Source organism: Helicoverpa armigera, chromosome 23 (genome assembly GCF_030705265.1).
Source record: "Helicoverpa armigera isolate CAAS_96S chromosome 23, ASM3070526v1, whole genome shotgun sequence".
Taxonomy (NCBI): domain Eukaryota; kingdom Metazoa; phylum Arthropoda; class Insecta; order Lepidoptera; family Noctuidae; genus Helicoverpa; species Helicoverpa armigera.
The window spans coordinates 4,065,858-4,081,769 of NC_087142.1; the positions used below are offsets into that span (position 1 = coordinate 4,065,858).

A 15,912-nucleotide genomic window follows, 5' to 3' on the forward strand; every position below is an offset into this window, starting at 1 on the left:
TATATTCTGAAAATTCGTCAACTGAACCAACTCGTCAAAAAAGAATATAGTGTTAACAACAAAATAAATACAGACTCCCACTTTTTTGATTACGCTGTATTTTTTAGAATGTTGTCATTTAAAACAACTGTGATTCTTCTTTCTAACTTTGAATGAAATATTTTATTTTCATTACGTGCTCATATCTGCATTGCTATGCTTACTATATAAATTGGATTTCAAATATATTTTTGAATAAACGGATTGAAATACTAAATATATTTGTTGCGATTTTTTTGCTTTAAAATGGTATAGTTATAAAAATACGTCATTTTTATTTTATTATAATAATACATTAACATAGCACCTATTCATCTTACCCACTCTAGGGAATTTGAATGTAAATAATTGAAATATTCGCAGAAATATATTGATGAGAAAAAACCCCTTGGCCACTATGATTTAATAACATATTTTGCTTCAAGGTTTAATCGTTAAGGTTTTAATCATAATGATTTTCTGAAAGAGGATATGCAAAAGAAGGTAAGGAAAGAAGCGGAAAATATATTGCGCCGATTCCAAATAACTTAAAAACAAGGCAGTAAGAAGAAGTAACATGAAGTTTAAAGTAATTTAAAGTTCTTTGTAAAATTCTGATTGGAATCGAATAAGTATAGTGTAACAATTTCCTAATGCTGAGGTGTCTATGGTTTAGGGGTAAAGTTAACTTTACTTTGCAACACCGGGATCATATGATTGTTCAATGAAGAAGCACGTCTGATAGGCGTCGACTTACTTCTTTGAGCCAGTTTTTAGTTTTCTGGCTCTTTATCGGTTGTTTTTCGTGTTAGTGGTGCATAATATTACCCTACAGCCATGGCGCTCAGCGATGCAGATGTTCAAAAGCAGGTTTGTGAATGAAATTCAACTGCAACGTAAATCTGTCGACATGGATTTGTCCGAATAATTGATCCGAAATGAGGCACTTGCCGAATCTGTTACGGATAGCCTCTGCGGTCAAAATGGATCTTAGATGCATTTTTCTGTTAAATAATAGTTTATTTGAATGTAATATGGTATATTTGTTGTTAGATCAAGCACATGATGGCCTTCATTGAACAAGAGGCCAATGAAAAGGCTGAAGAAATCGATGCTAAGGCTGAGGAGGAGTTCAACATCGAGAAGGGCCGTCTGGTACAGCAGCAGCGGCTGAAGATCATGGAATACTATGAGAAGAAGGAGAAGCAGGTTGAACTCCAGAAAAAGATGTAGGTCCCTTTATGTATTACAGCACAAGTGGCTGACATGGTGCCAGAACACATAAGATGTGCTTTACAGGCAGTATTGATTATGATGTGCATAAGTTTGACCTACTCTAGATATAAATGATTACTCTGACAAAAGTGAGAAAGTCTTCCCATAACTAAAAACATACTTATTCATTTAAGTATCCTCACACCTGTAATTCATTGTAATACTTGTCATACCTACCCTGCACTGTTACTTAGCACCTAATTAGGTTCTATGTAAGAGAATATGGCCTTGAGTTAACTTGCCTTCATTGATCCCATTAACATTACATAAACTGGGACTTCCTTAAACATTTTGACAAGAATTAACTACTGATGGCAGATTTTTTTCTGTACAATGTAACCAAAATCAATTTTATTGCTCATAAAATGAAAATGCAGCACTTCTGTCTTTTCTCATTTGATTTTCAATACCTACTTCAAGTAAATATCATGTGATCAGTTAAGTGTAAGTTTGTGAACCAGTGTTACAAGCTTTGAATAATGCTTCTTCGCATTTGATTTATAAATCAAAGCAAGAATAATCTTAAATCTTTTGATAATGGACATGTTTTCATTCAAATAAAATGTTATAGTAAAACTACTACAGTCTACAGTCACATGACCATACCATAAACAATTATATTGATCATGTTATAGTTTTAAATGTTGAATGAGACCTAACCTGTGATGTGTTCTGTTTACTAATGTTAATTTATGATACATACATCATAGAATTAACTTTTTATTTCAATAATTTAATAAAAATTGAATTAAATTTTTCAACATTTGTCTGACAACAGAATGGACTGATAAAAATGATTGCAGAAGTTATCACAGTCAGATAAGCCTAATATAATGCCAGGGGAAACATATAGCATATAGTTCCTTATAAAGTTATTTTTAGAATGCAATTTTGTTTTCATAAAAAAAATATGACTGAGTATGGTATAATAAGACCAAGATAAAACTTTACACCATAACAATTCAAAGAGAATCACTACTAATTTTTTTTTATTTCTAGGGCTATTTAATCTAAATTAGATCCCTAATTTTGAAGCAAAATACTACACTTTGTGGCAATTTACGATACAAATCTGTTGAAAAGTTAATTTATTTACAACCCCTAACATACACAACAAGCAACATATTTCAGTATATGAATTTGTTGACAGTCAATCATCGAACATGCTGAACCAGGCCCGTCTTAAGGTGCTCAAAGTACGTGAGGACCACGTACGCAACCTGCTGGACGAGGCCCGCAAGCGCCTGGCTGAGGTGCCCAACGACCAGAAGATGTACAGCGAGTTGTTGACCACACTCATTGTACAGGCTCTCTTCCAGGTACGTACTTTTATATCTTTGGTAATGCCCTTCACTCATTTTTTCTTCAACTCAAACAAACAACTCGATGTTGGTAATAAGCAATTTATGTGTTATGCTTACGTTCTACATAACCGGTCAATACTGAAGTAATAATGTCCCAGGTAAGTTTGCAGTGTCCCTGTGAAAATTCTTCTTATTTTTTTCATAAAACCTTATCTTTTTGTAAGAAAAGTACTAAATTGATCTATCGTTAAGTTTTTTAGACCTTTTTTTTATATGACTTTTTCTAAGTTTAACAAACTAAGGTTAACTTGCAACGTCTATGACAAAAACAAAGTCTTTAGTCAGTATTCTTCTTTTTTGCAAGTATAAAACCTCTTTATAATATTCCAGATCATGGAGGCATCAGTGACCCTTCGTGTCCGACAAGCAGACAAGGCCCTAGTAGACTCCGTGCTTGGCAAGTGCCAGGCGGACTACAAAGCCAAGATCATGAAGGATACCGTACTCAAGATTGACACTGACAACTGGCTGTCACCTGACACCTGCGGCGGAATCGAGCTCGTCGCCATGAAGGGTCGCATCAAGGTAATGTGACATTTATTTCTATTGCTTTAAAGTTCAACTTTTATAAATACTTCAAATGAAATTTTATCAAAATCGGTAAAGTTGTACTAGACAAGGTTGAGAGGCATTCAATCTTTGCCCTTATAAAAAAACTGTGTAGTTAAGTAAATAAAGACTGAAGAGGTATAGTTATCGGTACGGATATTGAGCTCTCGGCGGAAGAGTGGGGATCGCTTTGCGCACTGTACTCATAAGGCAATAAACCAATAAATCGCTTCTGCGCAGGTGAAGGTCAGGGCTCAATATCCCTGCCGATGATTATAATCTAAATATGAAAACTACCATACCCTGTGTTGATTCCTGTTTCGTAAGTAACGTGTGGAACCATGGTTCACCATAACTATTTTTCGTGATGCCTCTTGTAGGCGATTCTTCTTATTTGAGCAGTATTATAGTGTAACGGTCACGGCCGATAAGTGACATTGTCGCCACCGTCGAAGTGAGACTGTCGTGTTTCGCAATATGTGTCGTGCCGTGTCGCAGTAACGTGTTGGTCTGTGCAGATCTGCAACACGCTGGAGTCGCGCCTGGAGCTAATAGCCCAGCAGCTGTTGCCGGAGATCCGTACCGCCCTCTTCGGCCGCAACCCTAACCGCAAATTCACCGACTAAACACTTAGCGGTGAACCATATTCACACCTGTTATTACTAACAATTTATTTAAAGTTCATTATTTGTAGAACTAAAATAATATTATAAATAAGTGTTTTCCTTTGCCTAATTAATTATATCGTAATAATGCGTACAATTTTATCGCTGTTTAGAATGTAATCTGATGAATGGTCCCGTTAAGTCGCCAGAAAATGTACAACTGATAAATGTGTGATCATGTAAGTTTCTGATTTCTGGGAATCGTATCACCAGATAGCTTGTAATCTACACTGTGCATTAGTTTCGCCTGCTTCAATAATAACAACATCTTACTGAGCATAAAATATTTTACAAACAACAATTCATTCATATAGCATAATGTTATATGTATTTTAGAGGAAGTAGTTTATAGGATTTGGAGACGGTTTAATTAAGATGTTACCATTTATTAAGTCACGCAAGTAACCACTACATAAAGTTGATACTGAGACGGACTCCACTTCAACTTGTCCCTGCAGTATTACTATAGCACATATACACACGCAACGGTAGATCGGCGTTATTTCTATGTGAGATATATAATGTATTTTAATAATCTTCCCTCTATGTATTATGAACGTTGTTATTGGATGTTGTGGATAAATATTTTCGTGTATACCATTCATGTTATCAGTTAGGAATAATTGAAGGCTGTAAGGTTGCGGCGCGGCGGCAGCATCCCACGCTATGTCCACTCAAATCAAGGCAACGATTTGACTGCGCGCAGGGTGGAGCCGCGCCGGAGCCTTGCAGCCGCGCAATACATTCCTACTTTATGTTTATCCTGGCAATCTAACATTCTGGCTTGCTTTTGACAGTTAACACGGAGCACCATAGCTCTTGTTACGTACTAAGTATATATTATTCCCATATAGCACTGTTAAAATCCTTATGTAAATATATAGATGTGTTGAAAATAGTCTTTCATTTTGAGTAGTTTAAGCACCTCAAGTAGATAATTAATAAACCATCTCGAGTAATCAGTATTTATTTGGTGTCACATGTAGATGATTCCATAAACTACACAACAATATAAAAACTTATAGAAAACAAGATATATTTATATGATTGGACAATAATAACGACAACAATTTGTAATTTAAATATATCAAATTCCAATTACTATATTTTTTTATGAAACACCCTGACTAACGTCAAACACTAGCTAATCTTATACGTAAGTATGAAGTTTTCTTAGACATTCATTTAGTACCAAGAGGACATAAATATATAGTCTGTGACGACATCGACTAGTGTATTATATACAATTACCTAATCACAACTATTATGTATGGAGTTCAGCAGTAAATATAGGCATGTATTCCGTAAGGCCTTACCCTGTTAGAAACAAAATAAGTATTTGGCAAACATAAGCCCAAAATAACTTAGGCCAAAAATGTTCAGTCATTCATTAGGCTGTGTGTGCACTAAGATAGGAAGGGCAATAACTTGCCCTTAAAAATTTAACCGTCTTACCACAAAAACTTTTTAACGTCAGTTTAAGACTTGTCTAAAAAAATGACAAATTATGACGTTGACATATGGTTCATTTTGGAGCCACATTTTTTTTAGACAAGTGTAAAACAGTGTTTAAAGTTTTTGTAGTAAGGCCATAATAGTGTACTACCACGTAAGATTTATATTTATTTCTTAACTAAATACCTAAGTTGAGCTTAGTAAATTCTTCATATATCATAAGCTAAGTTCACAGCAACGATTCAAATTCTAACTACTTTGAGGACGAACAACACCAACTTATGCCTCGTTCACACAGTGCGAGTTCGAAGACTTTAGCAGTCTATTTTCATGGTTGTAGTTACATCAGGCATTCTGCCAGCCAGTGATATTTTCGCCCGCACTTTGTGAACAGGCTTTTAATAACTGTAGTGATTTTAAACGACAAGATGTGAAACATCAGGCGTGTAGGCTGGTAGATATCTAGGCACACGCGGCTCGTCTCGGCGTCGGGCGCCTCTCTCCACGGCCAGGCTGATACTGCCGGCCTCCTTCACGCCGTTTGACTTCGCCCTGCGTTGAGACGGCAGGATCGCAGCCCGAAGTGTCTTCCGTTTCTGAAAATTTCAAACGTTCATAGAACTGTCCTTGTACACCAAGAAGGAGTGAACAAATAGAGTGATAATGCAAAATTGATGGCAAATTAGTCTTCCTATATGTAAAACGCGCCTTATCAAAATAAATTCGACTTTGAACAGAGCAAGTAAAGCGCGTTGCAGTGAACTTCATTCAGGCGTTTATCTTTCCATTTGTTAACTCTTCTGTAGTGTACAGCCACGAATAAAACATGAATAACACAATGACATCTACTTACAACAGCAATAGACTATTACCGTGTCCAGCGAGTTGGTGTAAAGCTCCACAAAGCAGCGGGGACTTATTGTGATCAAAATTAACAATGTACATGAACATGAAAAGTGTTTATTTTAAATAAGTTCAATATTGGTCGCTAACAATATTTTGATGTCTACATCGGGGATGGCGAACCTAAGTAAGCAAACTAGACTAGGTATACCTAATCGTTTTGTTGACGCTAAGCGTGTTTTACAAAAGATATGTTACTAATTTTGGTATAAAATTTCTAATGTGACTCGTTAAAATTGGGATTGACTAAAAATATTTGAGTAGCAATGGTTCGCAATCCCTGAGCTACATACAGTGCATATCAGTCGTCGGTGGGGCACACATATCTATATTTTACTCTCTAACTGGTGTTTGACGTTATTGTAGTGGTCCACATCCATGGCCTTCGCCTTGACTCTGTTTACCTCGACAGCTCCGCGCCACCGGTCGGCGGCGTGGCGCGCGATTTCCATCCTCTTCTGTTTCCTGATCTGGTGACGTTTGTACACCACCTCAATCACTATGAGTACTATGCCCCCTATAATGCCCGCTAACACAAGTATGAACACCCCCGCCATGTTCTTCAAGCCTAAAGTGTTCGGCGTCTTTTCGTTCTCTTCGCAATTTAGCATGTTGTTTCGAAGGATCCATAGGTTGTCCAGAGATTCCATTATTCCGCCTGAAAGTTATAATTGTAGTTATTTCCCAGTCAACTTTGCACATATTTCTAGTTGTTTGTTTATTTATGCGCTACATACTTTCGTGGAAGTCCAATATAGCGAGTGTAACAAGGTCCGCCCAAGGAGACCCTTTCTGCAATCCCACGCCATAGCCTGACCGACCAAAGAGTTCTCCGGCCGTTACTAGCTCACAGTCCTGAGCCGCTTCGAATTCCAAACGAGATGAATCCCAAATAAATGCCATTAGTTTACTGTAACCACGGACCAGGATAAGAACATTGTAAATAAGAAGAAAATAGAAGTCTACTTCAATCTCCTAAACTACTTAAAAAATGATTCTTTTGGTGTTATAATTGAACTACTAAAACAAAGAAAATTCGTGGAAATCCTAAATGTCTATAGCTACGTAAATCTGCAACCTACCCATTCTTTACATCCTCGATAGCTTGCTCAGCGTTATCGTAATTATTCGCTTCCATCGTTCGATACATATTCGACAATTCAACTTGCCGTCTAAAATACATATCAACAGCCGACCCCTTTACCGTGGCACACGTCAGATTCTCCATGGTATTGCGAAGCTAAAGATAATAAAAAATGAAGCATTAGCTACTGTCTAAACTAAGTCTCTATGCTTCTACATTAGCCCGAAAATATTAATCAGTGAAGTTGTACCTCCCCTTCAAACTGCACCATCGAACAGTCCTAGGGAAATATTGCTATTATCAATTAATCTTCGTATTATGGTCTGATTGATGGATAGGTACTTGTTTGAGGAATGATTTATAGATATTGTATTCATCCCCTGGTGACTTTTTTTGTGTCACATTCGATGACTTGGGCAATCAAAACCTCACTGCATCTACATAAACAAATAGCTGATGAAATATTTGCTAATGACAATGATGTTCACCTACCCTTGCGTCGTTGATCCCGGTGAGTTTCGTCTTGGGACGTTCGAGTACGAGGAAGGCAGCCAAGTTAGCAGTGTAGGAAGCTACGATGATCATTGCAAAACCTGCCCAAACCATGCCGAGAACTCTCGCTGAGAAACTACGAGGGGTGCCTGAAACAATAGAAATACGATCGTGAAGCAAGTCCCCATCTGTGGTAATATGCACTTAAATACATATGTATGTACGGGTGTACATATGAATTCAGATTGGACCTTACCTTCGCCAATACCGCTGTTCAGAAGCACCCCCCAAGCGAACCAAATGGCACTCGAAAGATTCAAGGCGTCTTCTTCCGTTCCATCAATATTGGCCAGTTTGAACCTTCCAAATGGTGAGAACCTGTCCAGTAAGTACAGAACAAGCGCCACCACATGGACTGACACCATCACCAGAATCCATAGCGTGTTGGAAAATGGTTGCAAGAAGGATACCAACGTTGATGAACGTGATGGCTGAAACAATCCTTTTATAAGAAGTAACTCTTAGTATTAAGACATTAGTAGACCGAAGCCTCCTATATGTAGATACCTAATCGGAGGGAGGTGACCTTCCAAGATACATCAATCGAGAACCGTTTGGAAATAATGACTTAGGTAAACGATTTTATTGCAACTTACTGCAATGCAATCACATTAATTTAAACAGGTTTATATAGATGGAATGAGAAAATACATAGGTAGTACCTACCTAAGTAATGGTTTCTACATGCAAAGTTACATAGCCATAGTGCTTGAATTTGAGTGCCTGTTACCTACTAGTGTAAGGGGTTTTCTTTACGTACCTTTTTCTCTAAAATTGTAATACCTTGATATTTGAACGGTTTACTGAATTCAATAAACTCTGCCCTTTCCGGGTTGATAGTAAGTGGAGCCACAATCATGTCTGCTCGCTCATAAACCAATTCACCTGAGAATTTATATGCGCATTAAACTATTTCCTTATTGTTGGTTGTACCTATTCAAATTTATTTTCATAGATATGTAGGGAATTCTCACCTATGAGCCCTGTCCATTCCTTCTTGGCTCCAGGTTGGGAGAAGTTGCGTATAATGTAGTTTCCAAATTGACCATCAGGTGAAAGAGCCAGGGAATAAGTAAAGTTTATCGCCTTTGACAAATGTTTTAGGAGGTCCATGCAAAAACCCTTGCAGCAATAAAGTTGATCTAAAACATAATCTTATAGTAGTGGGTGCCCGCTTACGGTTGAGCTAATTAGGTAACCATTGCAGTGGTATGGTTTTGATCGAAATTTTGGATGAATTCCTAAGACTTGGCTAGGAGCTGACTCGTCTTCCGAAATCTGGATATAATTTCATTGCAACATCATTACCTAATCACAGTTAATTTTGTTTTGTATTTTTACCTGTATCTTCACTGGCATTGTAATGGGGGCAAGGAATCTCTTCTGGTGTACACTCACTGCCATCGTCAATACGTCGAGTGTACACAAATGGCTTCTCCTCAATCGTCAATACCTGAAGTTAGAACAAACATCACCTTGTGTCATTTTAGAAATAGCTATTAGTTTTATATATTAGACTTCTAATCACCTTTAGATGGGTTGGTATCATAAAACCTTCCGGTTTCGAAGTACTTCTTCCCATCCATATAATCTCTTGCTCTTTTAGTTCCAAACGCATCTTCTGAGTTTCCTGAAAATTATCATAACTAATTATTCTGCTTCGAACTGATCTACATTTTTTCAATCTTCTACTACAAATACAGAACATTCCTTACCTTCGAATAAAAGTATTTACCAACAGCCACATGCTCTCCTTGAGCCCTAACATTGACCATGTCATATTCTGCATGCACTCGATCTCCATGGTCGTCAAAAGCCACATGGCCAGTAGCACCATTTTCTAACCGTTGCTTCCTCACGTAGTCGAAGAGAAGTCGTCCAGTTGTCCAGATAGACCCTGAGTTATCGCAGTCTGAAGGTGGAGCATGAATTTCTTCTGATGTGTTCATGTCACGAATAGCTGAAGCTAGGACGTAGCTACAAAACAAGAGGCCAATAATTTTCGAACCCTTTGCTTTAGAACATTATCTCTTAAAAAAGATACTCACATAGAGTCCTGGATATGGGCATGTTCATTCGTAGCGTTTACTAGTCGAAGGCCCAGTAAACCCTCAGGTGCATTAGCAGCATCCAAAGCTTGTTCCGTTACCATCCACACGTATCCTACCGTGGTCATATTGAGGAATGTTGCGTCACGGAATATTATCTCTGCATCCGTTTTGCTGCAAAACATTTGATTTTAGGGTGGGATGTTTGAACGTACAACTGAGCTTAAATTAACGCAGCGAATCATAAAAGGATCGTACCTGGCATACATTAGAAATACCCTAGCCTGAGCTCCTTTCACATCCATCAGTCGATCGCTGAATGAATCTAGTCCTGGTTCAAACTCAATCACCTGTTCTACTACTACTTTACGGTCTACATCTTCATCCACACTTTGGGAAGTCGTCTGGAACCTGCAAACATCATAATTGTGTTTTATTCAATTCTTCAGTGACCAAGAACTTTACATTGCTAGCCTGGGCCACTTTACCAAGTCCCTGCAAATGTTTATTAATAGGTAGGTATTCTACTTACCGTCCCAAAATGGCCCTTCCATCAGTATCAGAACTATGAATGAATATGACCTTCATGTAATTAAAGTGCTTCAATACATCAACCCACACATCAGCTTGGTGTGAATATGGCGGGACTGTTCGAAGGAACGACACGTGTATGTTCTTGTCAGAGAACGCTGAGTCTCGGGACGATATGCCAATGACTGGGATGTGGTAGAAACCGCTGGTGTAGGAGACAGCTGCTGGAGAAAGATCTCCAGTTAAAGGATGGGATACCACCACTGCGTAAACCTGGAAGAGTTTTATATTGTTAGTATATTGGGAGCCATTGATAGATATTTGTCCCTATCTATAGAATACTTACCCGATGAGCAATGAGATCCTTACAAACATTCAAAGCCGTTTTAATAGGATTAGGGTCCATTAGCATCGAATAATCATGGTAAGTAACTCCTCTTGGCACATATTGATCTTTGAAGTTTAGATTCTGCAGTACAAAACAAGTCATTAAATATTGCTATCGAAGCTCTGATAGTAAACAGGCTCATGGTGAGTAATTGGTTGACATGAAACGGAAATGCAAATTAACTTTAACTGCGTCAAATTAAAACGTTTACAATGGACAGTAGCTCATGCTAAATAATGCTTTTCGTTGCCTGGTCTTCATTCCTGCTAGTAGGTAGGTACATACCGATATAGTGTCCTTGAAGAATGCAATAGACTCGTTGCTGGAGAGAACTCCTCCAACATTGTAGTAAGTGGGATTGGAAAACCGACGTCGGTCGATGTCGGCGGTCACCAACTGTCCGCCGCAGTAGAGGACCGCGAGGAAGACGTGGTAGGACCACATCTTGGCGCTTTGGTAAAAGAAGGAATATTGACAACTTTTATGGCTATAATTTCAATATTAATGCAAAAGTATGACTTCTTGGGGCAGGTACCTAAGTTTATAAAACATCGTGTATTTTACCGAAACTTTTTGCTTAGAACATCTCTGTTCCCGAATCAATGTCAATAGGTACGGGACACATCGACGAAGTGTGCAACGATAATATCGTAATTATGCAAAATAAGGGGTTGTTGTTAAATTATTATAGGTATAAAAACGTCTAAATTTTGCCATTGTATTCATCATCTAATTAAAGAATTCCGAAGATTTCATAAGGACTAAACAATAAGCGCGCCTGCGCGTTTACGTCCTCAACACCCATGAAAAATTTGGAGTGCTTTACTAAAAGTTAGCGCATGCTCAAAAGCATTTTGGAGCATCTAATCGCCTTGTTGTCTAGGTCACGATTTATATGATCACCTTATTGCTCGTTTCGCGATGCACACTGATGCGCTCTACCAGTTGTACGATAAAAAAATAGCCAATGTTAGATAGCTATTCAGTTAGCATAGCGTGGTTTTGTAGGTGTGTATTTATTTGTTTTGTTATCTTGATATCTACAAACTTTGCATCACATAACGCAACGTTAATTAAAGTCATACAACTCATTACGAGTCACAAGCAAACTCTACCAACTAGCAATGGATTATTAAATGACAGCTCCAGTAATCACGTAAACGCTCAACTTTAGATTGCGTGTGAATATTTCAGTTACATCCCTTTTCAGGCACCCATTTCTAATTTACTGTCCTAAGGACGCACACACAGGTTAGGTATATTATTCTTACCTTTTGTTTAGGCTTCCATTAGATTCATTTTGGATGTTAGAGGTTTATAATCACTAAGTTACAATACATTTGATTTCGACAACAGATGCGGGATGCTGTGAAGGCACGATGTATGGAGTTTCATCTCCAGTGAGCAGCGCGCAGGCGTCCACCAAATCAATACTTACGAACAAAAACTCTGGAACAGGCTAGACGTATCTGAAATATCCTGTTTTACTAACATTCTTTTGTTTTTGGGCAATTAAATGGTCAATTAGACCAGTCATTAGAACGGTAAAACTTATCGCAGATTCCTTCAAAAATCAATGTTCATGATGTAGGTCAGTGATCACATTTTTAACTCTATCAGCGTTCAGTTACATGAATAGCTGTAATGTAGGTATGTCACGTAAAAGATAGATAAGAAGAAATAATTTGGGTTTGTGATAACGAAATATACCTGCTTTCGCAATCAGTTTGAAACAACAATTTCAAAATCAAAAACGTTTATTAATTCGCTTAGGTATACATAGTACAACTCATAAAGGAACTCTCAACTATTGTAAAATTATCTACGAAGCGTTAACGCGTCTGCATTTGCTTAATCTATTAACATAAGTAGTCAAATTGATTGTAAAAAATCTTAACATAAATTTTCCTTTGCTGGTGTCTATATCTGTAGCTTCTATGCCCAGCCCCAAGCAGCAGGGACCCAGGCTGATGGGGCCCAGGGCTTGGCAGGCCATTCAGGAGTCTGGGGGCGAAGGGCCGCTGCTGCGGCTGTGGCGGCGTGTTGAGCAGCCCCCGCGGCACCGGCAGCGCCGGAGCTCTGGATAACTGACAGCTTTAATGCTTCTATGTCTGGAAAAGAAGGAATTGTAACTATGTATTATATAAGCTAACTATTAATTGATATAATGCATGGGTGGGTGAGATTACAGTTCGAATGAGGGAATAGGTAACGGTTAACTTTTTTTTAAATAAAAAGAAACCCTTGCTAAGAAACTTCAATTTCCTGCTGTAAAAGAAGTAAAGGGTTTGTTTGGTCGGTAGAACTTTAAAGCCCAAGGCGTTCTATAATAGCCATCGATTTTACGAAAGAACTCAAGTTCACCAATTTTATGAGTGTGAAGAATGTTCAGCAAATTTTAGGCATACCAGCATTCTGCAGCCTAGTAGCCTGGTTATGCGCAGCGCGTTGTATGGCCTTAGCAGCCGCAGCCTCACGGGCGGCAGCGATCTTCTGCGCGGCGGCGGCGCGGGCCTTCGCTCCAGCTAACTGCGCTTGCGCCAGCACTGCGGCTTGCGCGGCTTCTAGAGCGTGCGCGCGAGCGTTCCTTGCTGCTTCCTCACTGAAACACATACTTACCTAGTTAGACAGTAGGTAGTATTTAACTAATTGAAATGTTACCTAGAGCCTAACTTGATAATCACTTAAGATGTTGTTAGAAAACCTTCATCAGAAAACACTCCAAGAAATTGGAATCTATGCCACATCGAAGTTGAATCGTTAGGTAATGGGTTTACGGTGGAAGTTTTTTACCTTCATTACTCTGAAAGAAGGTGTATTCGTAGTCGAAGGTCGGTAGACTGGTGGGCAGACCTTTTTAGGTGTTTTCCATGAAATATTGCTCTATCGCCTCGCCAAGTAACACCATTACACCAAGTGATTTTGGTTACTTTTCACTGAAAGACTTAGGTATCTTTACCAACCTCTTATGAGCTGCGCGAGCGGCCGCAGCTTCCTTAGCGCTGGCAACACTTTGCTGTTCAAGCGCAGCATGCTTGGCTGCAGCCACTTCATGCTGGGCAGCCATGACTGCTGTTGCAGCGGCCTTCGCGGCAGCTACTGCACCCGCAACATCAGAACTAGTGTCTGATGACCACCCTCCTGGACATTACACAAAGATGTGACGTGACTAAGTCCATCTATAGGTTCTATTCTACACTATATACCACACTATATCATACTATATTACTATATGTATTGCGTGAAAGATTGCTAGTTACCTAAAGCAGGCCTATGAAAGTAACCTACATGGTTCAAGGCCAGAGGACTGAAGCATGACTTATTTTAAAAAAGCTAAGTATCTGGTTTCCATCGCTTCCCCTACTATGACAGGAACCTTGACGCAGCAGCAAAAATGATATCTGAACACACATTCCTAAATCCTTAATTTAAGAAGCTACAAGAAATCTAGCATGTTACCATGTCCGCTCTGGACCCAGGCTGCCACTCCCGGCCACGCAGCTGGCTCAATGCTGATGACACTCCTCTTGTCCTGCTGGCTGCTGGATGCGGCAACCGCGAACAGACATACTGACAGAACCTGAAGGGCGAAAGTTATTATGTTTTATATTAGAGCAGATTGGGGGAGAAAGAAAAGAGTTTTGAGTTTGAATTGAACTATAATTCAGATGGTTATGGTGGCGATTCCTCCCACGTACTGAGGGAACTATATCTCGCACATGGATAAAATATCCTTAGTAAGCTGTACTGCCAAGTTTCGTACTTTTTGAAATTATTAGGGGTTAAAGTATGAAATTGCCGTTTTATTCTAGTAGGTTTTTGAATTGCCATAGAGTCTTCATGGTTTGAGGTTTTCGAATGGAACTTTTTTCACGTGGTTTCTGTGATGTTCTTCTTTTAAAAAATGTGAAACATTTGATTATCGATGTTCAATTGTTTTTGTTATTCAACTTAAACAAGAAAGATGGATACTGCGAAAATTTGAGTAATTTTTGAATATGAGTTCCGACGCGGGATTGAACGGCAGAAACAGCCCGCAATATCAATGCTGCATTTGAAGAGGTGTCTGCTAAAGAACGCGCCGTGCGATTTTGGATTAAACGCTTTCGTGGTGGAAACTTCGACTTGAAGAACGAGCCATGAGAAAGACCGCCTGACAGGTGATTAACGAGAAATTAAGAGAGACGGTGAACGCCGATCCTAGTCAAACTACCCAGATACCCAGCCGAACACCGAATAATGTTGAAAAGTTTAGCAGTAAAACAGCCACGACTCATGAATCGACCTTCACCGCTATTGCTCCATGACAACGCGAGGCCTCATACAGCAAAATAAACCGTTTTAACTCTTCAGGAACTGCAGTTGGAAACTATTCGTCTTCCTCCATATTCGCCAGACCTTGCTCTAACGGACGACCATTTTTTTTGTGATTTGGACAATTATCTACGTCACAAGAAGTTTCTTCCCAGGAGGCAGAACAAAATTCTTTCACACTGTTTGTGCAGTCTAGATCCTCAGAGTTCTATCGTAAAGGCATAAATGACCTTCTTATTAGATGACCGCAATGTATAGATAATAATGGCAACTATTTTGATTAAATAAGTTTGTTAAAAATTAAAAAAAAATACAATTTAGGTTTTCAGTACAAATCGGCAATTTCATACTTTAACCCCTATTAGTAACGAACACACACACACCTACAATGTCCTTACAAACTTTCGCATTTAAAATATTAGTAGGATTAACTAAACTTACCAAAGTAATATAACTCATTGTAGCTGTTGTAGTTTACTTTACGTCCACACAAGATAGTTTGATACAAAACTGATAGACATGGATCATTTTATATTGTTGAATCCGGAAAAGACTGTATAGAAAGGGACCAATAATCGATACCGTCTAAATACGGCGAACCTATCATCTAATCGATATTCTTTCACTTTCTTCAGGATCTAATGACTTAGATATTAGAAGGGATGAATAGGTTGCTACTGATTATTGCTTTAATTATATTTACTTGCCTCAAGTATAGGTTGATACATCTAAATTTTAGAAGTTACTTACCTGAAATTCTACATAC

The 15,912-nt window shown here is 38.6% G+C and overlaps 3 protein-coding genes across 4 annotated transcripts; 1 reads left to right on the forward strand and 2 right to left on the reverse strand.

Annotated features, from left to right (window-relative positions):
• The first annotated feature begins 720 nt into the window (after positions 1 to 720).
• Vha26 (Vacuolar H[+]-ATPase 26kD subunit) lies at positions 721 to 4,767 on the forward strand. Its single transcript, XM_021335983.3, has 5 exons — positions 721 to 888; positions 1,072 to 1,247; positions 2,444 to 2,612; positions 2,988 to 3,182; positions 3,725 to 4,767. Exons 1-5 carry the CDS (start codon positions 856 to 858, stop codon positions 3,830 to 3,832), a joined length of 681 nt encoding a protein of 226 aa, XP_021191658.1. The 5' UTR covers positions 721 to 855; the 3' UTR covers positions 3,833 to 4,767.
• LOC110377196 (glutamate [NMDA] receptor subunit 1) lies at positions 4,465 to 12,259 on the reverse strand. 2 transcript variants are annotated; one of them, XM_064040959.1, is made up of 18 exons: positions 12,104 to 12,259; positions 11,118 to 11,283; positions 10,791 to 10,913; positions 10,446 to 10,717; positions 10,172 to 10,324; positions 9,914 to 10,087; positions 9,581 to 9,842; positions 9,394 to 9,495; positions 9,207 to 9,318; positions 8,840 to 9,007; positions 8,626 to 8,750; positions 8,062 to 8,296; positions 7,806 to 7,954; positions 7,564 to 7,593; positions 7,312 to 7,469; positions 6,967 to 7,139; positions 6,634 to 6,887; positions 4,465 to 5,922 (listed from the first exon to the last, which is right to left on the reverse strand). In XM_064040959.1, exons 2-18 carry the CDS (start codon positions 11,274 to 11,276, stop codon positions 5,743 to 5,745), a joined length of 2,829 nt encoding a protein of 942 aa, XP_063897029.1. In that variant the 5' UTR covers positions 11,277 to 11,283; positions 12,104 to 12,259; the 3' UTR covers positions 4,465 to 5,742. The 2 variants fall into 2 exon arrangements, with proteins under 2 accessions (XP_063897029.1, XP_063897030.1); XM_064040960.1 differs by lacking the exon at positions 7,564 to 7,593.
• A 346-nt stretch (positions 12,260 to 12,605) lies between these two features.
• Positions 12,606 to 15,783, reverse strand: LOC110377228 (tol-Pal system protein TolA-like). The gene is made up of 5 exons (XM_064040720.1): positions 15,588 to 15,783; positions 14,292 to 14,412; positions 13,796 to 13,973; positions 13,241 to 13,434; positions 12,606 to 12,943 (listed from the first exon to the last, which is right to left on the reverse strand). Exons 1-5 carry the CDS (start codon positions 15,603 to 15,605, stop codon positions 12,768 to 12,770), a joined length of 687 nt encoding a protein of 228 aa, XP_063896790.1. The 5' UTR covers positions 15,606 to 15,783; the 3' UTR covers positions 12,606 to 12,767.
• Between the last annotated feature and the right edge of the window lie 129 nt (positions 15,784 to 15,912).

Bases quoted from the DNA above. Each gene is read 5' to 3' on its own strand.
- Vha26 (XM_021335983.3), top strand. From the start codon at position 856: ATGGCGCTCAGCGATGCAGATGTTCAAAAGCAG. The intron at 2,613-2,987 runs GTACGTACTTTT...ATAATATTCCAG, and splicing joins TTGTACAGGCTCTCTTCCAG to ATCATGGAGGCATCAGTGAC. The intron at 3,183-3,724 runs GTAATGTGACAT...TGGTCTGTGCAG, and splicing joins CCATGAAGGGTCGCATCAAG to ATCTGCAACACGCTGGAGTC.
- LOC110377196 (XM_064040959.1), bottom strand. From the start codon at position 11,276: ATGTGGTCCTACCACGTCTTCCTCGCGGTCCTCTACTGCGGCGGACAG. The intron at 10,325-10,445 runs GTAAGTAGAATA...TGATGTTTGCAG, and splicing joins GGAAGGGCCATTTTGGGACG to GTTCCAGACGACTTCCCAAA. The intron at 10,088-10,171 runs GTACGATCCTTT...AATGTTTTGCAG, and splicing joins GTATTTCTAATGTATGCCAG to CAAAACGGATGCAGAGATAA.
- LOC110377228 (XM_064040720.1), bottom strand. The intron at 13,435-13,795 runs GTTGGTAAAGAT...TATGTGTTTCAG, and splicing joins GCTCGCGCAGCTCATAAGAG to TGAGGAAGCAGCAAGGAACG. The intron at 12,944-13,240 runs GTATGCCTAAAA...CTTCTTTTCCAG, and splicing joins TACTAGGCTGCAGAATGCTG to ACATAGAAGCATTAAAGCTG.